The following is a 23,366-nucleotide window of genomic DNA, read 5'->3' on the forward strand; positions in this document are numbered from 1 at the left end:
TCCTAACTTTACGGTTTGAAGGGAACTAAGACTCAGCCCCATATCCTTTCTCCTCAGATTATAACTCCATTCTACTTAGACATTTTCCCAATATTTTGCTTCAACTAGCATCAATTACCCAGTTTTCATATTGCATCAAACCTCTCTTATATTCACATGCCTACATCATTTCTCCATGTCTATCATAGGAATATCACTCCAATTTTTCCAAAGCAATGTCCATCTTTTTTACATCCAATTCTTCCTGAAGTGCTCCCATTAGAGTATATGATACAAGTGTTTGCTCCTCCCTTTCTTCAGTTCCCTCACAATCTATCACTGTGAATACTGTCCATTCTACCTGCCACATATCACACATGTGAATGTTTCTTTCCATCTTGTTTGCTACCACCTGAGCTGAACACATCATCATGTCTTATCTACGCAGCGGCTCTAGCCTCCCAGTTATCCTTCCAAATTGTACCATCTCTCTCCACTCCAAAACCAAAGTTGTTTTTCAATATTTTTATTCTGTTTAACTCCTCTTCCCCACAATAGTTTGTTGCTCAATCTGTATACTCAGCACCTAGCTGTCAGCATGACATAGAATAGATGCATGTATATCTGTTGCATGAGTAAATGGATATCTTATAATGATTTGTAGACATTAAGCATTACAGGACAAAACAGTTGGAGAGTAGGATCTTAAAGTTGAGATTGTGGAATAATTACAATTTTTATTAATAGGAAAGTATAGAATATGACTATGACAAGAAGATTCCAAGGTATTTTAGAGACCCAGACCATGAATTTAGAAAAGGTCAAGGTACTGACAGACACTAAAGCATAATTTGCATGGTTACTGACATCATCAAGTCTTATGCCAAGGGTAGCAATGTAGAGAAAGGGAGTGAATCCAGAATTGACACCTTCTAGAATCAGGTTTTGGGAAAGGCTGAACAAACATGGGTAGTAAGTAGTATAGTCTTAGGCAAAATTAGTTTAAATGGAATTTGGAAGGCTGATTCTACACTTTGCACCCCAAAAAATGTGAAAATTCTTTGTATATTTAAAAACTGCCCTCAAGTTATGATGATGCTGATACAAATTAACATGATATAGAACATAAAAATGGATTTCTGTTTATTTTCTTTATGTCCATTTGTGTCAACTTAACACAATTCAAAAAATTAGATGAGAGAAATGCTTAATATTTTTCATGGCAATAAATAATATAAAAGCAGCCCTGACTGGTGTAGCTCAGTGGATTGAGCATGGGCCTGAGAACCAGATGATCACAGTTCAATTCCCAGTCAGGGCACATGCCTGGGTTGCAGGCCAGTTCCCAGCAGGGGATGCATGAGAGGCAACCACACATTGATACTTCTCTCCCTCTCTCCTTCCCTTCCCCTCTAAAGATAAATAAATAAAATAAAAATAAATAAAAAAACAACATAAAAGCAGATATTTCAGGAACAACATAAGGAATAATTGCTAAGAAGATACATTTTCCAGTTGCCACCACAGAAAATTAATGATCCCTGAAGGAGTTTAAATATTCATTCCTCATTTGTATTTAAAAATGAATTTTGCCTAGTAAACAAATGCCATATCAAAATCATAGAACTTATGTAACTTTATCCACAAAATGTTTCTCATTTAGCTCATGCTAATGGGTGGTCAGTTCAGTAACTGGTAAGACAAATTTTTTTCTTGTAACAATAAAAAATGACCTCAAATGCAATGAAAATAACAATCTGAAAAAAATATTGTAGTACAGAATCAAACTTATTTATGTTTTCAGAAAATAACTCTAAAATTTTTCAGGTTAAATGAATAAAGTATATTCTACAAATATGCAACATCATTTAAATGCATTCATAATAAATATGCTTATTTGTCCACATAAATATTCCTCACAAAATAACTCACATTTGATCAGTAAAGGGTTCCTAAAACAGTTGTCAATATTTATAAGATATGGCAGACTCTAAAATCTATTCTAAAGAAATTGAAAGTAATTATTGATAATATATCTAACTTAAAATGTATCAGTACTTAGTTGTTTTTTCTTTATGGCTTTAATGATGTTAGTTTTCCCCACCCACACCTATTTTGGATCCAAAACACATGAAAATACATGCATTTGAGCCTTTTTTCTAAACACCACCTGAGCTTGGCTACAGTTACTATTTTTCTGAATTGGCATATTATACTATTAGATTAAATATAGGTGTTTTTAAGTATAATTTAATCATTTGAATATCATTCATTGTAAAAGAATAGCTTTATGCAAAAACTATAGTCAAATAAATGTGTCATAGATTTAGAGGTTAACGCGATTTGATTTAATATTGATGGCACCATTCTCAATTAGCTAAATTCAGGAAAATCTCTCAGATCTTGACTGTACCTGCTTGACGAATTAACCAGCGTCTTCAGGCTACTTGGGTTACGTATAAGCTTGTCCAGCATGTTGACGATTTCATCAAACTTGGGCCTGCTATTTCGGTCTTTCTGCCAGCAATCCAGCATTAATTGGTAGAGAGCAGCAGGACAGTCCATGGGGCTCGGCAGACGGTAGCCTTCCTCTACTGCTTTAATAACCTGTGTAAAGCAAATCAGAACCAGTCCCAGCACCACACATTTAGTAGAGAAATCCCTTCATCCCATCTACCTTCCATCCTTTCTTCTGCTTACTCTTGCAGTAACAACCAGCTTCACTATCTCTCAAATCCCCAGTTACTTCCATTTGCTGTGAAGTAAAACTACATAAACAAATAAATATATTATCCCAATAGAAAAAGATAGGCTTTCCTCAATCATTATGAAGAAAATAAATGGTAATCATTTTTGCCTAAGATCTTGATAAAGGATGATTTGGAAAATTAAGTCACATAAAATAAACAGTCTGCTTTATTTATCATTGAATACTGGAATTAAATAGATATTAAATGTTCTTATGATTTCTCTGAAAAGTTAATGTCTTTTTAATGAAAAATTATGGGCAGAACCACATTTTGAAAGTAACAGAGCTGCAATTTTATTTCAAAAGAGGCTTTTGGATGGTAAATGCTGGATAAATCAAAGGCTAAATTCATACAACAATCTCATATATCATTTAATAATGTGCAGGTCTGGCTACTTACTATCATCTACCTATTTCTGTCAGGAATTTGGAGCAATTGTCTAGTAGCAGAGGCATTACAAACATCATTGATTTTAAATGTAACTACGTGTACAAATAACAGTCTAATTTTAAGATTGTTTTATTAAAGACATTTGTAATCTTGCCGATGCTAACAAATTATGTAACTCCAGAAAAGATATGTTCATGTTCCTGAATATAATAATACATATTTTATTAAATTACTAAAAATTAAATGTTTAACACCCCAAACCAATAATGTTGAATATATATCTTAAAATATTTATGTATATTTTCTTAACATTGATAATTAACCACATTTTTCCATAAAGCTTTTGGATTTGATTTGACAAAGAGCAAAAATAAAATGATTAGAGCAGGAAATTTACAGAGATAATTTGAATAACTGGGAAGAAACCAGTCTTTCTAGGATAGAGGAAATGCCATTTGAACAAGATCAGTGACAGATGGAAAGAGGGTGAAGTAGCAGATTCAGGTTATACTTATAACAAGGGGGTGATGAAAGATGAGATAAAGTACATGAGACAGAACAAGTCCAGGCCTCACTCTGGATGGTTGTTGCTGTTAGTTTTGGTCAAGCACATATATGGGGTGATTTGGGGGGCTTTTTAACTTGAGGTAAGTGAGAAACACTCATATGAGGATATACAGAAATCTGGCTGGAGCACAGGAGATATGTGGGCAGATAATATAAATGTGCATGTCAGCACTTGGTCACAACATAAGGCTGGGTATAGTTTATGACATCTTGGGAAAGTCACAAATAAGGGTTCCAGAGAAGCACCAATAGCTAAGTTCTAGCAGACAAATAAAAATCACTCAAGGACTCTAAAATAAATGGTTAAATAAATATTGAATAACTATGAGCAAAATACAATGTTCCTCTACTTATGTTGGCATTATGTCCCAATAAACCCATCATAAACTGAAAATATCTTAAGTTGAAAATGCATTTAATATACCTAGCCCATGGGATATCATTGCTTACCCTAGCCTACCTTCAGTATGCTTACAACACTTACATTAGCCTACGGTTGAGCAAAATCATCTAACACAAAGCCCATGTTATACTAAAGTGTTGAATATTTTATGTAATTTGTTATGTGGATCATTTTTGGCTGTTGAAAAATGGTAAGTCACACCATCATAAGTCACAGACTGTCTGTACCTGAGAGTCACCTGCCACCTTAGTTAACAACTCAAAATCAATGTAAAAAACTAAAAGGCAAACTTTAGTAGAACATATTACAAAAACTATAACATATGGTTAATATATTTAATTCATTTAAAGCTCATGTGTATTGAGAAATAAAATAAGGCAACAGTCATATAAGAAATAATCAAAAACTAAAATCCAGCTAAATATAAATTTTGAGAAAACATATTCTAACTGGTGATATTAAATAAATAAGAAGTAAAAGAAGAAAGTCTCATGTTCACTCTTATATTAATGTAAGTTTTTAATTTATTAATTTATTAGCAATGGGGAATCTTATTAAGACTCTTATTAAGAGTTAATAAGACTCCCCATTGCTAATAAGGACAGACTTGGCCCAGATAATTAGGTCATAAAATTTAATTCTAAATTCATCTTTAAAATTTATGTTTACGATAGATTTAAATCAAAAAAATTTAGATTTATTGTTAGACATTTTGAAATTTATTTTTTTCATTTTTACCTATTTTTTTCCTTCATAGTTTTAGGGAGAAATAAATGGCATTAGTACTTTGGTGATTTATAAAATACTAGACATCTATCAAAGCACAAGTTAAACTGTTGATTTTACCATAAAATTCATAATGTGTAACTAAATAAGTCAGAATATCGATTGGCTTCATTATAACTACTATATCTGTTAATCCAGGTGGTTGAGGAGTGGCAGGAGCCGCTGCAGAGCCCATCAAAGCCCTGTGGTCACTGTACCGTGCCACAGGCTAGCCGTGTCCTGGCCATAGCGTGGCAAGTCTCCCCATAAACAGGACAGCACCCTGTGCTGGAGCACCAGCATCACTGGCAAGTTTTTCTCATTTGGCATCCACAGCATTTTATACCAGTGTGGCATTTATCCCTCTGAAGCTTTTTATTAGAGTGCAGAAATATGGACCCACCTTGCTTGTAACTACTGATTCAGAGCTCATGAAATATCTAAACAATGTGGTGGAACAACTAAAAGACTGGTTATACAAGTGTTCAATTCAGAAACTGGTCATAGTCATCTCGAATATTGAAAGTGAGGTCCTCAAAAGATGGCAGGGTAGTGTTGAATGTGACATGACTGCCAAAGATGACAGTATACCCAGAGAAAAGTCTCAGAAAGCTGTCCTCAGTGAAATTTTCTCAGTGATCAGACAGATCACAGCTACAATGGAAGTCAGCTACAGTTCGTTTTGTATTCCACTTGTTAGTTTTAAATGGGGAAAATGTTATACTTTACTGAGCTGTGCATAATCATTCCCTTGACTTTCCAGAGAGTTGACATGATTTTTGGCCTACTGTTCAAAAAAGAACCTGCAGATGACTTTGTCACTGCCATGTCATTTTTTTTGAAGGTTGTAACTAGATGAGGAAACTTTTGCTATAAAGCTAAATGCCTTTGTAATCAGGCATTTTTGTTGAGTAGCTTGACTCAGAATTTAGGTAAATATGAAACAGCAAAAAAGTCTGAATATTCACAATCATTGTTTTATAATAATTCACAATAACAATGTATATATATATTATTTTGTAAAGTAACTGATAATTCACAATAACAAAATACTGCTATTAGTTTTTTATTAGTCACTATTTAATTTGTCATTGTTAGTCATTATTAGTCATTAGTTTCTAATAGTCATTTATTCAATTTGTATAGTTTCCATGTTGAAAAAATCTTCAATTATTTGACCTAATGGATATAATTTACACTCACTATGCTATTGATCTCTTTTCCTACTCTTTAAATATTGGTGATACAGAATTCTTATGACTTTCTGTGTTTTATAAAATCAAGCTTTATAGATAATGGTAAATAAAGTTAAATGTATATGTTTAAAAATATCTATGCTCCAGCTGGTGTGGCTCAGTGGAATGAATACAGGCCTGTGAACCAGAGGGCTGCCAGTTTAATTCCCAGTCAGGGAACACGCCTGGGTTGTGTGCGAGAGGCCACCGCACACACTGATGTTTCTTCTCTTTCTCTCTCCCTTCCCTCTTTAAAAATAAATAAATAAATAAAATCTTTTAAAAAATCTAGATGGTTGAGATGAACAAAGAAAGAGAAAGAAAGAACCAGAATTTTTATAGACAATGTTAGATGTTTTAGATCTGAAATATTATCATAAGCTCTGCAATTTTTTGACCTTGTCAGGTAAATCAATAGTGTAAGCACCATTTACATCATGTGGCCACTCCTTCTAAAATATAAAACCACAATACTGAGTGTCCAACATGGCTTTATTCATGTGGTGGCAAGTCGATTCTGTTTGGCCCTTTCCAGCAGAGAAGGGTCAGTGAGTGCAGCTTTTCAAGTGTATATAACTCATATTGATATTGTTGGCTTGTTTCTGCTCACAGAGCCTCACACAACATTACAAGGCTGTAATGTTTCATTTTCAAACACAGAGTCCTACTTGGCACACCATGCAACAAGGTTACCCACTTCAGAGTGCAGGGTATGTGAAAAGTATCACATACTCAGTAGTGTGATGGGAGACATTTAACAAGTGGCTCTTCTTGCTGTGGGTATGTTTATAACATCTTCTCATTTCATGTGTAATATAAATACTCCCTTCATATGAATTGCAAGCTACCAACATAATCTCATTTGAGTTGAAATGTTATAAAGATATGCTACTTGATACAAGTTGGTTCTGGCAAGCACTACACAGCTCATCACCCTGAAACAATTAGCTTCACTCAGAGTGCCAGAAGGCCTTTTAAAGGCTGAAGCACCAACTTGGAGGCAACACACTGAAACAAGTTGGTGCCATCATTTGGGATGCAGTACATGTATTAAATTGGAACTTCTCTACTGTGCACCGTTCCCAGTGGCTCTGACCAAGGGACACAGAAAGGGTTCCATCAGACTATCAGTTATGGCTGCCATCAGGACGACTGGACTACTTGTACCCAGGTACCAGTGAAGAGAAGGGGAGTCACCATGATGGCAAAAGTAGTTGGCATTGAGCAGTAGGAGGCATTAGAGCTGCTTTCACACAGCTGGGCAGGGAGAAGCACATGTGGGACCCAGGTGGCACCCTTGGGGATGTCTTACTGTTTTTTTTTATAACAACTGTGTCCTGAAAATGTTTGCCCTGAGAGGGCAGATTGATTCAGACTACCAGGTAAACTATGGTGATATGCCAAACGACAGAAATTCAGAATAAATAGCAGAGGAAGGAGAGGCTAAAACCAGGTGTAGTCCTGAGAACAATAAAAGCTATAGGAGCTATAGTGTAGTTCATAGCTGCCTCTCAGTGTCCCTTCAGGAAGAATCAACAAAACCATGGAAGGGGCTCATTGAACCTGTGTGGAGAAGCAAGTCTGTGCTGCAGCGGAAAAATGTGTCTATCATATCAGCATCTGAAGGGAGGGTAATTGACCAACAGTCCTTAACTCTAGACCCTCCAAAGCCCATTGCCACATTTATATCAAGGCCATGTTTGGCAAGATTACTCTCAGTAAATTACTGCATGTGGCAGTGATACTAAGATAGACTGGCTTGAGGATTCCCTGGCAGCCTTACCAATATCTCTAGAATCACACCTTAGTCTCAGAAGTTTGCCCCTAATCATCTTTCCTTGATCTCCACTATACCTGTATCAAAATCTGACATCTCTCCTACCTTCCCCTTATCCAGCCATCTTTTTCTTTATAAACATTTTCTTTTAATACAACTAGTGGAAATCTAATTTTCTCTTTTCTTCTTCGAGGGCCTAGACTGGCTCACGTATTATATTATAGGCACTGTGATGTAAATTATGCATATATTATCTACACTTATTTTTACCGCACACTACAAGAGAGTAATTGTTACATTCATTTTACAGACAAACACTTGAGATTCCAGAGCTTAAGTGCTTCCTGGATATACAAAGCTAAGAAGTGGCAGAGTAAGATTCACATTTAAGTTTCTCTGGCATGCAAACTATAATTCGTCTTTCTATCATGGGTTGAACCACATCACTGGAATTAGAAACAATTACCTCCCCCCAAATGGGAGTGGTATGGATTTTATTCCATAGAATCATATTTCTTGCACCACAACAAAAATAATATCCAGAAATAAAAGTAGTTATTTTGAAAAATAGTGCATTTGCAATCACAGGAAATGTAAAAATTGTAGGATGAATAACTAAATGTCAGGAAATTTGTAGCAGAATTTGAGCTTCTGCTGGGTGTTTCAATGAATAAATATTGTCTAGGTTGTGAGTGCCTATTGTGATAGCTATTTATTTGAAATCTCACATATAAGTCCTTTTGTTGCTATGTGATAGAATTTAAGAATATGTTGCCGTAAATAATCTTGATACCACAAAAATAGTTCAATATATATAATTTTTCTAGGATTTTCATCTTATCAAGTTATTAAACATATATTAAATATGTCTTTTTCTTAATTCATCAATCTTAGATCACTAGAGTTGCAGAGATTAAAGAAATCTTAGGAATCCTCTATTCGAATGCATCTCCTCTATAGTCATTAAAACTAACTGAGAGTATAGAATCCAAGATGAATGACTCCCAGCCCATATACATCTTTAAACTTTTTGTTATTGTTTTTAAACAGCAAGATACAGTAATTTGGCACTTAAATGTTGATGTTTCTTTATGCATCCCTTTTTCCAAGGGGGTAAGAATTTCCATGAGGATATGAGTCCATAAAATATTTGCTTGCATCCGAGGGCAGCATTATCCATCTCTAGAGGACCAGTGTTATCCTAGATGACCAATTTTTGTCAGTCCAGCACACTCATTAACACACAGACAGCATTACAATGAAGCTTAATAATTTGATCACTGTCAAATCTGGGTAGTCTGCAGCATTTGGATGAGATCTACAGTTCTCATACTGTAGTTAATTATCTTACATTGTGGGTTATAAAATATTCTCTTTGCTTTACCATAAACTATTCCAACAGTGTAAGAATAATAATATACATCTATATAATTATATCTAGATCTACATCTATATCTAGCTGTTCGGTACCACTGAACATTGAAACAAAGTAGAGAAAGGAGAGAGGTACACCCAGTACTAAGTGTATATGCCTCTCTTGGAGTCAAATATCCTTGCACCTTATAGGTAAGATTGTGGCCAACAGAAATAGTATAAAAAACTGTCCTCCCATCCCCAAATAGGCAAATGTAATTCTAACATGAGAAGAATGAGAAACAGATAATTTAAATGAGTAATCAAAACATTTTGTTATGTATGTGTTTAACATATTCTATATAATAATATATTTCACAATAAATAAGACAGAAATACAGCCATTACATACAAAAATGCAATGCAATGCAAATCTCTTTTTATTTTAGTTTTTATTTAAAGTTCTGAAAAATGTTGACATTTAAAATGTTTGTTATTAATAAGAAGCTTCTGCTGACTGTAGGGTATTATCTTAGTTTCCCAAGCTTGAATCAGAGTTCATGGTCTGGCATTTACCTAAATCATCCTAGTCATTCTGGTTTATTTTTATTATGCATTGTTATGATTTTTCTCTGTGATGACAGAGGCAGTTCTAAATACAAAGAAATCTACTGCAGCATTCTCTTCCCCTGACACAGCCAAAGGCCTTTTTTTTTTGAGGGATTTGGATGATTCTGCGAGTCTTGGTAAATTAACATTTTCATGGTGGCAAAGCCCTTTTGAATCAGATAGTATCTAGAATGTAGAAACTAGAAAATATATAATTCAAAACTGCCATATTCAGTACTTCTTTGTTCTCTGATCATTTTTCCCCAAGGAAATATCAAGTAATAATGATTGTCAAATACAGTATATCTGTCATAGTTTCTGGGATACAAATTTGGTAAAAATTGAGGCATATTAAACAGTGTTACATCTAAAAACTAAATGTAACTAATGATCATGAACTTAATGAGGAAATGCAAAGCATGCATTGGACAAACTATTAAAGGCAGACATTATGGAAAGATCTGTAACTGTATAATCATTTTCTGTAAATCTCATTTAGATTCTCAGAGATCCTGGTCAAAGCTAAAATATTAGTTTTTATTTTATGACTTCCTGAAAATATTACATCAGCATTTTAAAAATAATTTGAAACACGGTTATCTGAAAAAATATCAAGACTCACAAATGGCTGAAATCAGGAAAAAAAATTGACCAAATACTTCACACCTCCATTTTCTATGTCCTTCTTCAGGTAACTTTCTATTGTTCACTCATGGGGAACAGTGTAATGGACCAATACCCTCACTATGGGTTTGGCCAGTGGGGTTTTAGTAGATATGTTCCAGGCTGAGGAGCAACTGGGCTCTCTTTTTCCCTCCAGTTACTTGGCAACTGAGCTCACAGTAGTCTTCCCTGCTGGTCTCCACAGAAGACAAAGGCCTTGTGGTGCACAAGTATAGACCAGCCAAGCCCAAGGAACGGGAGCAAGCCCAGTCAAGATTAGCAGAAATACTTAGGAATATTCGTTCACCTAGTATCATATTCTGCTTCAGTTTATAATTTTATCTGTGATAGATACAACTATCTCAGGTATAACTGGCAGTAATGTAGATGACAATGCTGCATATATTATTCATATAGTAGGGAAGTACAAATAACTCTTAGTGACAGAATCAGAATTAAAAATATCTCAATTATGAGAAGTTAACTGAGGGACAAATGTTTTTCTTAAGTGAAGGAACCAGGTTTGCTGGCAAGACAGAAGAAAATATTTTCACAAAATGTAAGCAAAAGAATGATATTGAAATGAAACTTGGAGGAAAATAGAAGCTAAACCATGATGTGCTCTGTACCTCAGGTTAGCATTTAGCATTTACCTGGAGAACAGTAAGTAGCAAATAGCTTTAACCTTTGTCTAGACTAGATCAATCCAGAGTAATCATTACATGTTAAATTGAATACCTTATATCCACTTAGAAGAGTGATCTAGGATAACTGGTTTGAAATGAGAGGGAGAAAGTAGACATTGATTTAACTGGAGACAAGGTGGGGTTAGGTACAAAAAATTGTACAACCGGATTGATCTTTCTGGTATAACTTTTATTTTGTGACTTTCAGAAAATCATTGAATAGCTGTCTTAGTTTCTTGACTGCAAAACAGCGATAATAATGTCTCTATGATGGTTTGTGACATACCAAGAGTTTAATGGTGCCCTGCCCCTACAATTATAAAGTTGAGGACAATATATATATGTTCTCCCACATTTAGAGAAATGTAAGTCAGCACCCTCTGCTTAAATCAAGTGAGTGCGGCACAAAGAAAACCAATGGCAGCAATTTTTAGATGTCTTGCTGTACATTCCATTGCCCCGTTTACTGCTGCTATCAGAGAAGAAGGCTACAAAATACAGTTGACCCTTGAACACGGGTTTGAATTGCATGAGTTCACTTGCATGCAAATCTTCTTCCATGCTTTCTGTAAATATATACTTTCTTTCTTACAATTTTGAACATTTTTCTTTTTTTTGTAGCTTACTTTAAAACTATAGTATATAATACATATACTATACAAAATATGTGTTGTTTATGTTATTCGTAAGGCTTCCAGTCAACAGTACACTATTTGTATTTCAGTTTTGGGTGGTCGAAGAGTTCTATGCAGATTTTCTACCGTGTGGGGTTTGGCCCTCATAAGCCTGCCTTGCTTACATGTCAACTGCAATCTTTGGGAAAGCTGAAACATGACCCTCGCTTCTCACCTGGGGAGATTTGAAGAAGGCGTGTTGGCTGAGACAGCCTGAAGTAGTATCCCAAACAGGGACACTGGCAGAGCCTCCAACAATAATGTGTTTCCATCAGGTTTAGTAGAGATGTACACAGTGCATTGAAAGACTGTAGAGTGCGCATGCAAGTGAGAGGAACTAGGGTAAGTCAGGCAGAGTACATAATTTCTAATGACCTTGAGATGAGGAGGACCTCACCAAGTGTTTTTGAAAGAGCTCAGACATGAATCTCACTAGAGAACAATGTTTGAGTTACTGCCTGACAGGAGGCATCAACAGCCCAACATTAGAAAAACATCCTTGCTTCCTTCTTCCTGTCCCTCCATCCAGGAAGATCCTGCAAAGTCCAGACACAGACTTTGGCAGAAGAGGAAGAGGAATGAAAATCTGATCGTTGTTCCCCACCACCTCAGTACTTCGGGTGAGACTAGCCCTGTGGTTGTGGAAAACGCTTTGAAATAGAGATGGTATTGACTTTCATTAAACTAGACTTGAATTTTTATACCTGAAATGATTCTTAATTACTGGCATGGGACTGTTGTTTCAACAACATGAGGGTGGAAAAATATAGTACCTGTCTAAGAACACCAGAATACATCAGAGAGGGAGATTTGACAAAGTCTGGATGGAAGAAATAATTAGAGAAAAATATATTTTAAAGCAGGCTATTGAGGTGAGACTTCAATATACTGATAAGGGAGTAATAAGGTTTTAGTTGATAAAGTTTTTATGGTAGTGTATGGCTCAACATGTCATCTGCTTTTATAATTATTGCTGTTATTTGACAGAAAATATATCAAATTTGAATGTGATTCAAAATGGAAAGTAGTGTATAAAAATTACAAAAGCAAAGACCAAGAAGTCATGTTAGAAGTTACATAATAAACATTCTGAATTTGAAAATTCTTTCACAGTTCCTTGAATTCTAGGATTCTGTTATTCTACATATGAATTATTTTTTCATGTGGGGAAAATAATCAGTTTTCCCCCACATTAAATGAACAATATAAGTCTTCATACATTTTTAATTTAAAAAATATAGACTGTTCCTTTTTATAATCCACTATTAACAGCATCCACTATTAAGTGGATATTAAGTCAATATCACTCATTCTTTTGGACTGGAGTATTCTTTTGGACTAGTTCCCTCTGTCATAGGTAAATTTAAAAAAAATAACTTGCCTGTCACTACTCATTCTTTGATGGTTCTTTCTTTATCTTTGAAAATGACACTGACATAAAATTAGCGGAGCATCACTACAATACAGCTAGAACTGTCTGGCAAGGGACTGAATTTTTATACAACAGTAACTTACTTTACACTAACTTGTGAGCTTCTGCATAAGGACTATTTTAACAACAAAACATGCCAACATGTGAACAAAGTATTTCATTTTTTAAAGCAACTGTCATGTTGAAAAATGGAAATTATTGTAAGTCTCCTGACACAGAGAGCAAAGCATTTCATTCCCAATCGAAAGAGTGAAAGCGCCACACTTACATCCTGGTTGGTCATCTCCCAGTAGGGCCTCTCTCCATAAGACACGACCTCCCACATCACGATCCCATAGCTCCACACATCACTAGCAGAGGTAAACTTTCGGAAAGCTATAGCTTCTGGGGCAGTCCATCTGATTGGAATTTTGCCTCCCTGAAATTGAAGAAGGATAACAAATTCTCACACACTTCAAATGTATCTAGGGATATTGATGTCTCACTGAAGATCTTGATCTGGAAAGAGATGTAACATTTTAAAGTGGATCTGTTTACCATCAGGCAGTCTCTTTTCACACATCAGTCCATAAGCACTGGTAGGCTGACTACTAATTGGCTCTCTGGAAGGATTCTGGTTTAAATTCTGTTTGACTGCTGGAGTACATACAGGGCCCACATCTCAATTATAGCATCAGGAGGGCAGCTCTTAGCAGGGAAAGTGAGCAGTCAAGCAAATCAATACGGCAACTTTCAGAACTTTCAACCAGACAGTAAAAGACTCGAGTTCCTCAGGTGTTTTTTTTTTCCTTAATATAAGAATTATAAGTGGAATGTCTCAGTTGCTGTATGCAACTCTGAGAAGTTTAGGAGTTAATAAGACAAGTATAAAAATCAGATATGTTACACAGTTATATTTTTCCCTGATATCAGGTAATTTTTTTAGACTTGATTTCTCTTTTCTTCAGAAGGCATGTTTTTTTGTGTGTTTGTTTAGCTGTTTGTTTGTTTTTTTAACCTGAGAAATAGGTTTCTCATTTAATGGAACCACTTAAAAATCATTGCGATTAGATTATGGGGAATAACAACATTATCAAATTTAGGATTTTTTTACATGATAAGGAATTGGTTTGCTAGATTTCTTCTTAGTTTGCAGAATTAACATATATTCCATCCCTTTCAGAACAGATTTTTTTCTCTTAATTTTTAAAAGCATGTAACCCCAAGCAACCAAACATTTTATTAGCAAGAAAAAAAAGAGAAGAAAGTGAGAAAGATGTAGGTTTTGAGTTTTTTCTTATAAAAAGGCTAACATATGCCTTCCTACTTTGCTGGAAGAGAATAATTTATTTCATATACCAGAAAAAAATGAGACTTAAATTGCTCTTTTTGAACCAAAGTTTCAAGATATATGAGAAAATAGTGATTTATGCAATGCTTGAAATTGCTCTCTGAGTTGAAATTAATTGAAATATTCAAACCAAGTTTGAATTATTTGCTGTATAAAAATATGGTAATACCCTTTAGGAGGACTTTCCCCAACCATGCTTTTGTTAATTAAGTATTCAAAGGTAAGATCACACAAATAGGTCCAACTATTTGCTTTGTGGTATTGTCTAATATTATTGTACCTCTTAAAATTATACTTTGTTAATTACTTTAAACCTCATCCTAGAATTTTTCTCTTGAACCTCTGACCATCGTATTTGGTATCAGTATTATGTGAAGTCCCCTTATCTTCTTGGCTCTCAGTATATGCATCTTCCATGAACTGTCACCATAACCCATTTCATAGGAATGATTCTTGATGGCCTCTGGGCCTCTGCTTTCCCTTGTCCTCCAGTATGACACATTGGCACAGATGTTGACAATCTACTGTATGCATTTAACTGAGACGTTAAGTAGTCATACTGGGGATGGAGTGTCTTAAAATCTCAGTCTTATTTAGGCCATGTTTATTAAATGTAACACTAATTCCAGGAGAACTCTTAAATTAGGTTTTATTTGATGCATCTGGAAGGGGACTTGAGATCCTCTCAATTAATTTATTGATTTAATAAGCTGACCATTGAAAGACTTGTTTGCTTAGATAACTTGCTTTTGGCCTTCAGCACAGTACAGTCCCTAAGAATCGGAGATATAAAGCAACAGTGAAGAAGAAAGCCTTACATTAACATTCCATTAACATTTATTTCAAGACTGTCAGTAGAAGTAATTTTTAAAAAGCTGAATTAAATTTAAAACTGTGCAACACATCTGTCATAAAAATAAGAGACAACAAAAGTGTTCTTTTTCATAGAAACCAAGGTAAATAAAATTGTATAGTGAAAAGATGCAATGAAATATTTCTGTCTTCCCAAGAAGTTTAAACCTTGAACTTGATGATATTGTAAAGATTTAGAATTAAACAAATGTAGTTTATCATGAGGGATTCAAACCAAGATGTTCAATGTATAGATTGTCCCAAAAATTTCATTGTGTTAATACAATTTTCCATGGAAAAATGATCAATTCAGGAACCAATTACATTGCTGGAAAAAAGGTGATAATTTATCCTAATTAAATATTAGTTAGTGACCAATTTTCCGAAGATATGGGATTAACAAATTTTAAAGCATGTAAGAAAAGAAATTAGGTATACCTTCAGTAAGTATAAAGGTTTTTACAGAATTACCATGCCATGTGAATCCTTAAAAGGTAAATTTAAATATTTCTGTATTTGTTTTACAAGATATTTTAGTTCAAAGAGCTTAAGCTAACCAATAATGTTATACATGTATATATTTCATATACATTGTATATATGTTTATTGCTTTTACTATGAGATTCTCTCACTTTTTTTACATTTAACATTTTATACAATTTTTATATTGCATATCCACTCTAAATTAAAACTTTTTTTATTTTCAGTATTTTTAGAGGAAATAATTTTTTGACACTCATAAGATAAATGCTTTGTTATCTAAGTTTAATATATATATTTTTATATCTAACAAGGAGCATCATCTGGATTTTTTAATCCCCCAAATTCCTCTATTTCTTTCTCTTATTTCCTAAGTTGGAAGCATCACCCTTTTTGCTACTTCCTTTAAAATCTTTAGAAATTAAATGCCTCTAGTCTAGTGTTTCCAAAATGCATTCTGTTAGATCTTACCCTTGTGGTGTAGGCTGCCTCAGGATCGTCCTCCAGCACCCTGGAAAGCCCAAAGTCAGACACTTTGCACACAAGGTTACTGTTGATTAAGATGTTCCTGGCAGCGAGGTCTCTGTGCACGTAGCCCATGTCAGACAGGTGCTTCATTCCCGCGGCGATGCCCCTCAGCATGCCCACAATCTGAATCACAGTGAATTGCCCATCGTTCTTCTATAAAGATGATGTGGAAATATTAGTCCAGAAAACACAAATCGCTGGGGGAAAATACGAAAGGATCTTCCTTCAATCCCAAATTAATACTATCTCCAAATTCATGCACAATTCTATCTGAGGGAGAATAGAAAAAGATGGGAAATATATAACTAACTTGATAATATTTATCAGTTCTTTGCTTGGTGAAAGCAGATAAAGGCTTTGAAAGCCTTTGTCAAAAATTTCATTTAATTCTAATTCCTTTTTCTCAGTCATCGGAGAAGTGTGCTCATCACTGCAACCTGGTGCCTGCCTAGGGTTAACACTGTATATTTTCAAGGCTCTTTAAAAGAAGCTCAGTGAATTGGTGTATTGTTATAGAGAAGAAATGGCCAGCAGAGAAAAAAGGAGATTCTTCAGCAGCAGAAGGGCAGGGAATGAGTGCATAGTGACCAGGACAATGTTTGCATTTCTCAGAAGCTTGCTGTCTTTCTCAAGGGCACTGAATTTACTGCAGACACAGGATAAGGCTCACCTGATGATTATTTTGAAAACAAAAGGAAGATATAACTTAAGCCACTGGGGAACTAAAAGATATGTATAAGACAACATATTTGCCAATGGTACCTCAGACAAAGGTTTAATCTCCAAAATATACAAAGAACTTACACGACTCCACTCTAAGAAGACAACTAACCCAATTAAAAAATGGGAAAAGGACTTGAACAGACACTTCTCCAAGGAGGACATACAGAAGATCTAGAGACACATGAAGAGATAGATACTCAATATTGCTAGCTATCAGAGAGATGCAAATTAAAACCACAATGAGTTACCACTTTACACCAGTCAGGATGGCTATCCAAAAAAGCAACAAACAACAAATGCTGGAGAGGTTGTGGGGAAAAGGGGACCTTAGTTCACTGTTGATGGGATTGCAGACTGGTACAACCATTATGGAAAACAGTATGGAATTTTCTCAGAAAAATAAAAATCAACCTGCCTTTTGACCCACCAATTCCACTGCTAGGATTATATCCTAAGAACCCTAAAACATCAATTTCAAAGAACCTATGCACCACAATGTTCATAGCAGCACAATTTACAATAATAGCCAAGAGTTGGAAGCAACCTAGGTACCCGTCGGTAAATAAATGGATCAAAAAATTGTGGTACATATACACCATGCAATTCTATGCAGCAGAGAGAAAGAAGGAGCTACTACCCTTTGCAACAACATGGATGGAACTGGAAAGCATTATGCTGAGTGAAATAAGCCAGGTGTTGAAAGACAGATACCATATGACCTCACCTTTAACAGGAAGCTAAACAACAAAACAAACAAGCAAGCAAAATAAAAACAAAGACACTGAAATAGAAAAAAAGGGGACAGCAACCAGAGGGGAGAAGGGAGGGAATTTAAGGAAAAAAAAGAATGGATTTAGAGGAACAAGTATAAAGGACACCGGTACAATAACTAAGTGGGGTGGAAATGGGAGGGAGGTGTGGAGCACTGGGTGGGATGGGCTGGGATGGGAGAAATAGACAGAAAACTGTACTTGAAAAATAACTAAATAAAATTAAAAAAAAGAAATCTGGCAGCAGGAGCTTGCAGATCACTGTCATATTTAATGCACGGGTCCTTCTTATCATTGACATTAATAACATTTGCCATCACCTTTTCTAATCAATACCAATAATTGTTATTGAAGATGAAATCTGCCAGCTTACATGTTTAATCAGGCCTGCAAATATGTTACATTGCCAAGCACAAATTCACTGACTATATAATAAAATGAGTGGCCATCATTTCAAATTTGGAGATGCACACAGTTTTCTGAGACCCACAGACCAGACAGTATAGGATTACTGTTGTCTGTAATGGTACTAGTCACGGGGTGACTGCACTGGTGCAAGCAGAGGATGGGTTCCAAGTCTCTTCAACCCCTTAATGCAGATAATTAATGCAGAACTTTCTGACATTTTTTCTTACTCTGACTGATCTATGTGTATTCCTTGAAAAAGTTAAGCATTTGTAAAAGATTCTTTTTTTAAATTTTTGACACAATTACAGATAAGCTTTTTTTTCTTTTTCCTCCCACCCTCCCTCCCTCCCTCTCTCTTTCTTTTTTCTTTCTTTCTTTCTTTCTTTCTTTCTTTCTTTCTTTCTTTCTTTCTTTCTTTCTTTCTTTCTTTCTTTCTTTCTTTCTTTCTTTCTTTCTTTCTTTCTTTCTTTCTTTCTTTCTTTCTTTCTTTCTTTTTCTCTCTCTCATTCCTTCCTTCCTTCCCTCTTTATTTATCTTCTTTCTTTATTCCTTCCTTTTCCTTATATTTTCAGGAAAATTAATATATAGTTAAATAAAAAACTGAAGATGCATATAATTTGAATTTGTATAAGTTTTCTCAAAAGGAAAAATTTCAAACTGAAGTTAATTTTTTGGAGTATAATAATTTTGATACCAGGTAGTTCTATCTTCTTTAAAATTTAGTTTTAAAGTGGTTCAATTTCAACTTCAATATCATGATCTATATATAAATAACACCTTGAGTAATTAAATTTGTTTCAAATCTTACCTTTAAAAAGGTATCTAAAGAGCCATTTTCCATATACTCTGTCACTATCATCACTGGTTTACCTGAAAAGGAAACAATGAATGAGTTGTTGCTTTTGGACTTAATATTTTTATACAGGGGAAGTATACCTGGATGTTTTTATTAGTGTCCAAATACATCAGTTTATGTTTTTAAAGTTATCTTTGAACAGCAAGTAAATCCTTGACGCTATGATATCTGAGTCAAACAGTAGGGTCAATGAGGTGAAAGTACCACAAGGATAATAACAGATTGACAAAGTCAATTGGCAATATCAAAACCAATTTATGTAGAAAATGAGCTGAAGAACAAACATTATTTTAATAGAGGCCATGACATACTATATCCAGCAAAGTAATATCTAGCAAAGCACTGTAAACATATGAATCTTTTTCACAACTCTCAGTAAAACTCTGATGCAGTCTGTCTTCTTTATGACCCCTTGAACATGTGTTGTATTTTTCTAACTTTATTTCTGTGTTCTCATAACTCCTTACCTTATGGCTGCCTCCCTGCTTCCTCTCGGCCACACAAGTTACAATCTCTATCAATCCAAAGTGTTTTGCCTTTAAAAACACTGTTCTAATGCCTCTTGCTATCTGATATCTTTTTCTGCAATCATCTCTGATGGACGGGGTACTGCTTTTGTGTCTGATATACAAGTATAGCCTAGAGATCAGCAGAACAGACTCTGGAGCCACACCGCTTACTCTGAACCCTGTTATCAGTCACTAGTATGTGATCTTAGACAAATCAAGTATGATTTTTGTGTCTCAGTTTTCTCATCAGTAAAATTAAGACATAAATGATACCTGACTCATAGGATTGTTGTGATTACCCAAGGAAAATGGTTATCCCAAGCACTTATCATAGTGCCTACCACTAGAATTTGCTGTGTATTCTTGTTTTATAAACTTAATCAATTTTGCACCTATGGGTTAACTTCCTTGCTATATATAAGTTGGATAACAGAATAAATACTATTTTATCTACAATAAATTTATGGTACTTTGTATATAACATGTCTATTATACAAGATGAAAAACAAGATAAAACCCTTTATTAAATAAGAAAAAATTAAAACAGTTGTTAGTTTTATCAATTTATATTAACCTCACTATATTTTAAAACAACTTTTTACTCTTTAATAAAAGTATACCACACAAATTTTAAGTGTTATTTTCATCTATTTTGATATTAGTAAAAGGAGAACTTATGACAGGCAAATTATTATCTTCTCATCTATTAATTGTTTCTTATATAAAGAGAAACAAGGCCTATGCAATCACTAAATGCATTATAATTAACCTAATGGCATTTTCCAGAAGGACATCTGTATTGTACTTGAGACATGATTAATTCAAGTCATAATATTAGAACTTGTACATTTATTCATTCACCTTCATCTTAAATTATAAATGGAGATACAAGAAGTAAGACAGTTACATATAAATAAGAAATAACTAGGAAAATGATTTTTTATTCCAAAATCATTTAAAAATCTGTTTAAAATAAGAAGGTAAATTAGTCTTACTCCTCACTCAGATAACCATTTCCTTTTAAAATATTTTAGGGACACTACTCCTTATGAAATTGTGACAAGTTACTATAAAGGCAGACATATTTCTCTCCTCCTTTTTAAAGTTCATAAAAGTTATAAAGAAATTTATCTAAAATAATTTATTTGGCATATGGTTCTAGATGCCTACATTAGGTGAAATAATGCATATGCAGAAAACAGGCATTGGAGATGTCATTCGATGTGAACTTTAAGGCTGACAGTGTCGCTGGTGTAATAAAAGGGGATGGATATTCTAGAAAGAAGAGGCTACATGTACTGAGGGATCTCATCATGACAGAGCCTATCAAGTTAAAATATAGCCATATATTTGATATTTTTGAAGAGCTCTGGATTTTTCTTTGTAAATCACAAAGTGGCAGGAGATGAGTGGGGGAATACTGATTTTAAAAATGACTGAAAGTACATTGTCTTTGAGAAAAAAAGAAAAGATTCATATTGTATTTGTAAATGGCTCTGACAGCATGGGAGTATAAAAGATTATACATGTTATTTTCTCCCTAGTAGAACTTCAATCTGAGTTCAGGAACAGAGAAATTCTTTCAACTTTATTTTGCCAAACCCATTTTAATGTTTTTCACATAAACTGTGAAATAGATAGAATTCTGCTTTGGGTCCCTTCAGTTACATTCTTACATTTCAGTCTTTTGTTAATGTTGAGGCCCCTTTTCTTTCAAAGTCCTGAGGTAATATATATTCCCTAAAGATAATAGCCAAAATAGCCAAATGCTCTGGCACAGGTGCCTAATGGGACAGAAGTGCTGTACCAGCTGTTGCCCATGCATTTGCCTCATCAGAGGAGTTCAGAACCACCCCTGATGAAGCTGAGTAGGCAGAGAGTAGGGGCACCTGGGTATCCTGGAACTGGCTTTTAAGTAAGCTCTATAGAAACATTTCAATAAATTTGCAGCTCACATAGCCAAAAGGATATTGTACTTGCTGAAAATATCAGCCCTGGTCAAACTAGAAGGAGGTCCACATTTTCTGGAACTAGCTTGGGATTCCAGGAATCGTCGGCTTGATTTCTTCTCTCACTTAGAGATATTGAGTGAGGGAGTTGTCATAATGTAAGAACGGGAAGAACTGAACTCCAGAAGCTACCAGGGATGGAGTTCCTTCATCATCACCTCTCAGCTCAGACCTCGTGAGCAGGTGCCTCAGCCATGAAAGGGAAACCCTAGTCTATGTCTGTCACTATGTACTCTGCCCCACGTCCTTTATGTCTGTGGCACTTTCCCTATAGTTCTACTTAACAAAATTTTGTTCCTTCTCTCTTTTTCTACAATTTTTTCTGCTTACCCTCTAATTTTTTATACTCTCTTTTTATTTTTATGGGTCAGTGGTAAAACTTTACTACTGCTCACTCATGGTCTACTGAGCAAAAATTAGATAAAATTCTCATGTTAAAATATCTCTTTTTGAGTATATTTTTCTTTAAATTCCACCCAAATTTACTGAGCTTAGAAGAAAAATTTGTACTCTGAAAAGAATAGACTGATCAGAAAACTTATTGACATTTGTCAATGTCAGAGTTTGACATTTGTAATGTAGAGTTTGGAAAAATGATTCGTTTTTAAGGATATTGGCACCTGATATTCATCCTGTAAAATTTTATAGCTAGAATCACCTAGTTTGAAAATTTGGGTTAATTATTTATGACAGGTAGGGTATAATGTCAATAACAAAAATGTTATTTGAGAAATATGATAGGGACTTAGAACACCTCTCATACTTCAGAAAATGAGGGGGACAACAAAATGAATGATTGAAAACAAGCACAATATTTTTTTTGTTGACAAGAATAAGACACTTCAGGATCCATTTGATTATGTTTCATGCTTGAGCCATTTTAATGCTAATTATATTTAGTTTGGCTTGTGTTTTGTCTCTGTTTCTGCTAGCTTGCAAGAATGACATAGCAATAATTAATGTGGCTTACTCTAGCCCTTGTAAATTCAATATAACTGTGCAAATCATTTTCCATTATCCAGCGTGAAGTACAGACAAAGGGTAGATCTGACAATAATTCTGAAAGCATATTATCAAAAATCTATATAAAGAGAGCTCATAAAGCATGCCAAAACATGATTTTAATCATGGACTAGAGCTTTTATATTACTGTATATTATTTACTGAAAACTAAGCTCAGGCAGAGTCTAAGTAGTAATAGAAACACATTATGTGTGGAATTCACATTCATTGTTGACAATCACAAAGAGCTACAATTTATTGATTATTATCTCTTTTTTATAAGGCATGATGTTACTTTTTAAAAGATTTTATTTATTTATAGTAAAACAGGGAAAGGAGGGAAAATGAGAGAGAAACATCAATGTGTGGTTACCTCTCACACACCCCTTACTGGGTACCTGGCCCACAACCCAGGCATGTGTCCTGACTGAGAAACGAACCAGCAACCTTTGGTTCACAGGCCCATCCATATTCAATCCACTGAGACACACCAGCCAGGGTCCATGATATTATTTTTAATTGTTATTAAACCTTTATAAAGATGATATTACGAAAGACATTTTTTCAGAGAAATAAAAAGTGAAATTTACAAAGAATAAATATGTTATTTTAGCTG

General features: G+C 34.6%; 1 protein-coding gene across 3 annotated transcripts in view; it reads right to left on the reverse strand.

Moving 5' to 3' along the window:
* EPHA5 (EPH receptor A5) overlaps positions 1-23,366 on the reverse strand; it is a 327,487-nt gene that overhangs the window by 10,187 nt on the left and 293,934 nt on the right. For all 3 annotated transcript variants that reach the window (XM_053655038.1, XM_053655037.1, XM_053655036.1), the window contains 4 exons: positions 19,183-19,244; positions 16,417-16,626; positions 13,552-13,701; positions 2,393-2,586 (listed from right to left, as the gene is read on the reverse strand). In XM_053655038.1, the coding sequence (XP_053511013.1) occupies positions 2,393-2,586; positions 13,552-13,701; positions 16,417-16,626; positions 19,183-19,244 (616 nt within the window). The remainder of the gene's footprint in view (positions 1-2,392; positions 2,587-13,551; positions 13,702-16,416; positions 16,627-19,182; positions 19,245-23,366) is intronic.

Source organism: Artibeus jamaicensis, unplaced genomic scaffold (genome assembly GCF_021234435.1).
Source record: "Artibeus jamaicensis isolate MK-2021 breed Jamaican fruit bat unplaced genomic scaffold, CSHL_Jam_final contig_908, whole genome shotgun sequence".
NCBI lineage: Eukaryota > Metazoa > Chordata > Mammalia > Chiroptera > Phyllostomidae > Artibeus > Artibeus jamaicensis.